At 39.2% G+C, this 7,529-nt stretch overlaps 1 protein-coding gene across 1 annotated transcript in view; it reads right to left on the reverse strand.

Moving 5' to 3' along the window:
- Nucleotides 1-7,529, reverse strand: part of RAVER2 (ribonucleoprotein, PTB-binding 2) — a 157,913-nt gene that overhangs the window by 20,508 nt on the left and 129,876 nt on the right. The window contains 2 exon segments of the mRNA XM_006879842.1: nt 265-401; nt 2,518-2,629. Of these exon segments, the coding sequence (XP_006879904.1) occupies nt 265-401; nt 2,518-2,629 (249 nt within the window).

The raw sequence follows: 7,529 nt of genomic DNA on the forward strand, positions 1-7,529 counted from the left end.
TGAAAGGACTGCAGACAATATGTAAATTAGTGTATGTGGTCATATTCCAATAAAATTTCATTTAAAAAAGCAGGGAGGAGATGGCTGAGTTAGATGCACAATGATATTAAAACAATCTCTTGAACATGTCCCAAAATTTCAAAGGGTAAGTAAGATATGCTATGCATGTCATTTTCTCATATTTTAGGAACTCCATATTCACCGAACTTGATACACAGGTGAACCAATTTTTCTACACCTCTTCAGAACCTTGGAATCACTTACCTGTGCATAGTCACCAAAAGGCTGGGAATACGCAATGCACTTTTCCAATGCATGCTGCGTTTCATTTCCCTGAGAGATTGCATCCAGAATGTTGCCCGTAATTCCCGTCTTCTGCAGAGTGGTTTTACTTGCAGGGGCTAAAGATAAAGTCAGTATGTTTATTTGACTTAGGCTGCTCTACTATAAATTATAAGCAGTACAAAACTCCTTAATTCAGCATACTGTCAAACAGGTCATATCTTTTAGTTTGTTAATATATGACATCTGTATCTATCAGTCTTGATGGCACCTAACAACAACATATCTATCAATCCAAATGTATGTTCACCTATAGAGAGAGACACCATGCGGGGGACGGTAGAGGGTTAGAGAAAGAGAGGAAGATCATCACCAAGAAGGGTAGACACAGTGGTGACTGAACAAGCGGCTTGGGTATGACTGCGATGGTGAGGATGGCTCAGCGTAGGGCAAAGCTCATGGGGTCTCTATGAGTCATGGTCAACGCAATGACATCACACAGCAATGACATATCTATTAAGGGAGTTCCGGTGACTGAATCCATAGGAAATTATGCTGCTAATCCGTAAGTGGCACCTCTCTGGCAGAGTGAATCCACCAGCACCTCTGAAGGAGAAGGATGGGCAACTTCCCAAGCAAATGACTGCATGTAAAACCCTGCTGGAAGGTCAGCTATAAGCCAGTTCTGATGAGTTGAGTGTGTTAAAATAGTTGTCACCATTCAATCTTCTAGATCAGACCCCTACACAGTAAGTATGTTTGACATGAGAAGCACATTCAAAATATTTGCTTCCTTTTTAAAAAAAAAATTTCAAATTAATGTTTGAGTGTATGTAGTTGTTGTGTACTGTCGAGTCAGAACAATTCATAGCTGACCCTTCAGTAGGTTTTCAAACACAGTAAATTACATGAGAGTTGACTGCCCATCTTACTCCCATGTAGTAGCTGGTAGATTTGAACTGAATGCCTGTGGGCTGACAGCTCAGTTCCTTATGGCTAGGCCACCACCTGCTGTAAGAGGATACTTGAATACAGAGAATGCTCATTAAAAAAATAAATTCACATTTTACCTCCCTCCTTTCAATCCTATTTCTTTTAGGTAGCATTCATTTTCCCTGATTTATTGTATGCATTTCCATATTCTTAAGTGTACATGAAAGAATATATAGCTCTAAATAAATATACATGTAATACATATAAATATATGTATTTGCTTTTCCCACTAAATAGTACGCTTTGGAGATGATTTTATATTAGTCTATACAAATGTCCCTCTGTGTTTGAGAAGCTGCACAGTATTCCATTTGGTGATGACTACTTAAGCATTCCCCTATTAATGAACAAATGCACTTCCCAGTTTTTCCACCATAAACCAGCACTGCAGACAATACCCTCATGCTTAGAGCACACTGCATGTGTCGCCTTAAGATTCTATTAGAATTAAAGTTACTATACACTGACTGAAGGTCTGAGAGGGCTCCTCAAAAAATTGACTGAGAACTCCATTTTGTTTAAGCTCAGGAATAACTAATATATTTTTGGAACATTCCAGCTTATTTTCTGAGACCTGTCTCTGTCTTGTGAAGTAAATAAAAACTCTGGATATATTAAGATAATTTAGAGGTTTAACATCTGGTTTAGAAATATAACTTTATATAAACTGTGCTGCTGCCAAATCTGTCTTGGAGGAAACTGTCTTGGAGAAAGTGCACCCAGGGTGCTCCTCAGAGGCAAGGCTGGTGAAACTCAGTTTCACATGCTTTGGGCATACTGTTAGCTGGATCCAGTCCTTGGAAAAAGAGACGCTGGGAAAGGTAGAGGATCAAAGAAAGGGAGGATGGCCCTCTGTTTTAAGATGGACTGACACAGCAACTACGACAATGGGCTCTTGAGCTACCAGGTCTCCTGACACAGCACAAGCCACGACAAGGTTTCCATCAAAAGGCTGCTGCGACTCAGAGGGGACCCGACAGCACTTACTAATATTAACAGCAACAACTGCCACATACTTCCTTTGCTCCATTATTACTAATCCTAACTCTACTTAACAACTTGATTTATTGGTTATATTCTCAATTAAAAATGCAATAAAATGTATGTTCTTCAAAGAAAATCACGTGAATTTCCTACATAGCTTAATTTTAATGATTCTTTTAAGTTAAAGATCAAGGTGAACCTCACTATGGAAATTGTCCAGTGTTAATGCCAAACATTTAACACCAAGCCCTTACTTACATGATAAGCACACGCTGGGCAGCACACTCGCCAGGTTCAAGTATGGATTTTTGCTGAGCCGAATTTCTTTTGGTGGTTCTCCTAAGAGTGAAGTCTGGTTTTTAGAGGCAGCCTATTTATTTTAAAAAAAAAAAGAAGTATTTAGGAAGAGATAAGAAACTAAACATGTACATGAAATAAAGAAACTGTTGTTGTTAGGTGTTTTTGAGTTGACGATGATCAACGCTTGCAGGATGTGCACCTGCCCTATCCTGTGCCATTCTCACCATCTCTGATACACCTGAACCCAAACTCATGTCATGAATATTTGTGAAGCCTAATCTTTTAGAAGAGAAATTTACGAACTATTTCTGGGCACAGACATAAAATTAGAATATTTCATTTGCTATTCTTTTTAAATGAGTGTTTTTAAGATTTTTTTTTCTTTTTACTGGTTTTCAGTCATTCATATTCATTTTGTCACATCAATTACAACTGATCAGGTCTCCACAAATTTTTCCACCTCCCTATCCATCCACTAATCTCTACTGGCCTCACGTTTAGTACTTGTCCGTACAGTAACAGCAACCTGTTTCTGCAGAGTCAGTTTCTACTTAGAAGCTCTGTAAGGCCTGGACACAGCCTACCATATGTTTCTGCCCCCCAACAAGTGTTGAATTCAAAACCCCGACCTGTTAGTTAGCAACACTATTGTGCTCCCAGAGCTCCTCATTCAAAATCACAGAACTTTAGAATTAAAAGTCATACTGTCCAGCTTCCTGTTATATCAAGAGGGAATTAATTTGAATGGAAGAAAACTTCATTTCCAGAATTATTGTAACAACGCTTCTTAAAAAATATTTTCTAATGTATTGTGTGTTACAGCAAGTTGATAAAAACAAATATTTGTCTCTGGTATTTAAAAAAATGAGCCACTAACACAAGTGGATTTTATAAACTCTAATTCTGGGAAGCTTTGGCTGCTAATCTAAAGGCTGATAGTTCAAGAGATGCCTCAGAAGAAAGGTCTGCCAGGATGATTGTAAACTCTCAGCCACTGACACCTATAGGGTAACCAAGAGCTGGAATCAGCTTAACACAGATTGGTCTTTTAGAAATTCCAGTTCTTTAAAATGAATGCTTTTTACAGTGAAACCTGTGAGAGTCAGGCCTCCAGGGTGGACTGCCTTGTTTTTCCAGGTAAAAACTTTTCTTGAAAGTCTTCTGTCTTTGACAAAGTGAAGCACACCATTTTCTAACACTCTCTGCTCACAGAGAACAACTGCACTTTCCTTCTCTGACAAGTTTCCACTTTACCAAGCTTTCAGTGTGAGACTAGTTAAGTGTAAGGATGCTAGTATATTGTGTAACAAAAACTGAGAAGAAATCCTGGCACAATTTTTCAGTGTTGTTTTGTGTGTCTTTGTTTTTTTTAAACAGATTTTGTATTTCCCTTCTAATAATAAAGAGTTTAAGGTAATAAGACCAGGCACTGTAATCAAAGTCATGTCTAGCAATTAAAATTTCACGTTTTAGTTCTTTTAATTTTAATCCCTGAACAGAGGAAAGATGGTATAATCACACATAATTATTCCTATATTTGAGAATCAGAGTTCCTTAAGTCTATTATCTGGTCAATAATACTGTATTTGCTCAAAGGAATCTGTCTCATACTGGTTCATAAGCCATAGGAAGTTCAGGTGGTTTTTACATATGTAAATCACAGAGGCTGTTCTGTCCCACTGAGTCTGAAGAGACGCACAGCTGACCCTCCAGCAGATTTTCAGAGGCAGTAAATCCCAGAAGAGGAGAATGCCCATCTTTCTCCCATGGAGCAAGTGGTGGATTTGAACCATGTGCCTTCAGGTTGGCAGTGTGTTGCACCTTTACATGTATAAATCCCAGATGTAGATATATTTTTTAGTTGGTATATTTGAGTATTTATTAACGATGGGCATGAACTATGATAAGCATTAGCAATATTACAATGAGTATGACAAGAGACTGCAATGAGATCACCACATCACACAGGTGAGCTAAAATCACTGAAAAGGGGGAAAGCAGCAAGGGAGGGTGCAGGATGAGAAGGGATGGTGTCTTCAAGAAAATCCAGAGGCTAGGTGAGCAGTGGTTTTGTTTCTGAAGTGATCAGACTGCTGTGGTAATCAGATTCTCAACTCTGGCTATGCATCAGAATCATATGTAAAATGGAAAACAAATGAAACAGGTTCCAGGATTTCTCATGCCTAACTTTCTGGGTTCTCTCCCCCTCTCTCACCCAGAAGGAATCAGAAAGTTTTGACCCACAGCGTTAGATGTGAGAATTAAGAAAGGCAATTCTGACAAAAAGGTAGAGCTGAGAATCACTGGTCAGCACAGTATTTTTAAATGCAGGTCTGCAAATCTTAGGATGTAAAGTAATGGTTTGACAAAATCTAAAGAACTGCAGCTAGAAAATGTACTTTGAGTTTACAGGTCTAATCCTCTGTTCTCGAAGTGGAAATCACTCTTCTATTTGGTAGATGACTCCTCCCTCACTTCCCATTCATCCCTTTGTGTGACAGTCACACTTCCAGTTTGTTTAAACCTTGAACTCTTCTTCATATGGAGGCTAAATATGCCTTACTGCATGTTCCACTTACTGAATGGCTTTTCTCCACAGGAGAAACACAAACTGCCAGGATTATCACATGGCACAGAATCGGATAGCTTCATTCTATTGCACATATCGCTTTGAGTAGGAGTCAACCTCCTCACACACACACACTGTAATGTATTTATTAAAACTGAATCCCAAGGTAGCTCTGGGGGCCCAGTGGCAAGAAGCTGCACTGCAATCTCAAAGGCATGTGGTTTGAAAGCACCAGATGCTTCACTGGAGAAAGAGTGGCAGTCTCCACCTGTACCAGTTGGATCCGATTCGACTGTACACACACATATGCGAACAAAATAATAATAAAAATGAAAATACGTAATTTATCCCATCTTTCTCAGTCTCCCTCCAAACCTGATGCCAGTCCTGTTTTACAACAGTAGCACTGTGCAGTATTTGTCCTTTTGTGTCTGAGATATTTCACTCAGCATAATGTTCTCCAGGGTTACCCTGTTATGACAGGAGTCCAGAACGAAGGCTGCGTAGTGGAGTGGACTTGGGGGGAGGGATTGTATAACAATGAAAGAATTTTTCTTTTACTTTTCAAAGAGAAGAACGAACTGGACAGTAGTGGTGGGCAGGGAAAAAAGTGCAACAGTGAATGAATGGAAATCTAAAATCTCTGTAAATTTCCATTAAAATTATTAATAATAAAAAATTACCACTACACAAATGTACTTATGCAAACGTGCCCATGCAAATGTACTTATGCATTTATTTGTTTGATTAATAATTTCTTGCCCCCTCTCCCTACAGGCTTCCTTAAGAAGCCCCTGGGGAGTGAGGGAAATTGGAAGAGTCTGGTCTGAAAAGCAATGTATTCAGATTTTGTAAATAAACTAGTATAAAAAGAAAAAAAAAGAAAAATAAAATAAAATAAACAAACAAAACCCTGAATCTCCAGGTAGTCATCTATGCGTCCATTCGAGGCCCTACCTCATTTTTCTGTCCTCCTCTAAATAGACTCTTTTCCCCATTGTGTGAACTCCTTCAAATCATGCTTTTAACGAATTTAGTTAAGGCTTTCCAAAAACATAGAAAGCTCTGGCATCCCAACGATAGGGAAAGAGTTGCACTATGAATCTAAGGCAGGTGGTTTAAATCCACTAGCTGCTTCTCTGGAGAAAGATGGGTGATTTACAGCCTCAGAAAACCCGCTGGAGGGTCAGATATACGACGTTTCTGACTAGACAGCGCTGTTCTATTTGTTGCTCTTAGGTATCACAAACCTAACTCTGGCTTGGAGAAACCCCACGTACAACAAAAGGAAATGTTGCCTGATCATGTGTTACATGCAAGACTGTTGGTATGCTCGGGTCCACTGTCCCCCTGGAGAGCCTTCCAACCCAGGGGCTCCCGTTCTAACACTGGACAGCATCCTGTTGAGATACGTAAGGCTTTCCCTGGCTAATTTTCACAACCAGATCACAAGGCTTTTATTTCTCATTTGTTTTTGTCTAGAAGCCTTGCTGGAACCTGTCCACTATGGATGACCCTGCTGGTATCTGAAGAACCAGGGGCTGGACAGTGAACAGAATGATAAAACAGATGAATTTGAGCTGTGGTGTTGGAGTAGAGTGCTATCACAAGGACTGCCAAAAGAACAAACAGATTATGTCTTGGAGAAAGCACAACCAGAATGTTCCTTGGAGGCAAAAATGGTGAAGCTTTGTCTCACATATCTTGGACATGTTGTTAGAAGAGGCTATTCCTTAGAAATGAACATGATTCTTGTAGGGTTAGTGAAGGATAGGAAGACCCCTAACAAGAAGTACTGATGCAATGTCTGCATCAATGGACTCAAATGTGTCGAGGATGGTAAGGACGGTGCAGGACAGGACAGAGTTCAGATCTATAGTTCAAAGGGTTGCTATTCATTGTACTCAATTCAATGGCCCTTAACAACAATAACTGGCTTCCAGCATCACAGGCATGCACACCACTATAGAAAAGAAAATAAACAGGTGGCAGTCTATTTAATTTCTTTCGGTCATCTAAGCAGTTGATACTGCAGGTAAATTTTAAATTTATTCTATAGTTGCTTTCTCAATGTATGACTGTGTTGTATTCAAGCCATACCTCTAGCTATGTGTACATGGCACCAAAAACTCTTTACAAATTCACTATTATTTATGCATTTTAATTGTACAATAAATTACTTAAATTTCTTTTTCTACATGCTACTTATTGCCCAAGCTTTATTACAACTTACAAAAGTCAAAGGATCTTTTAAGGAACAAGTAAATTACAATTTTTTGTTTGTTTGTTCTACCTACTACACCCTGCTTGCTGAAACTGAGAAGGACCTCATGCACTAGCTGCAGAGGGTAAAGGACTGCAGCCCTCAGTATGGACTGAGGCTCAATGTCAAGAAGACAAA

This window comes from Elephantulus edwardii, unplaced genomic scaffold (assembly GCF_000299155.1).
Source record: "Elephantulus edwardii isolate Elephantulus edwardi_28Jun2011 unplaced genomic scaffold, EleEdw1.0 scaffold00005, whole genome shotgun sequence".
NCBI classification, from domain to species: domain Eukaryota; kingdom Metazoa; phylum Chordata; class Mammalia; order Macroscelidea; family Macroscelididae; genus Elephantulus; species Elephantulus edwardii.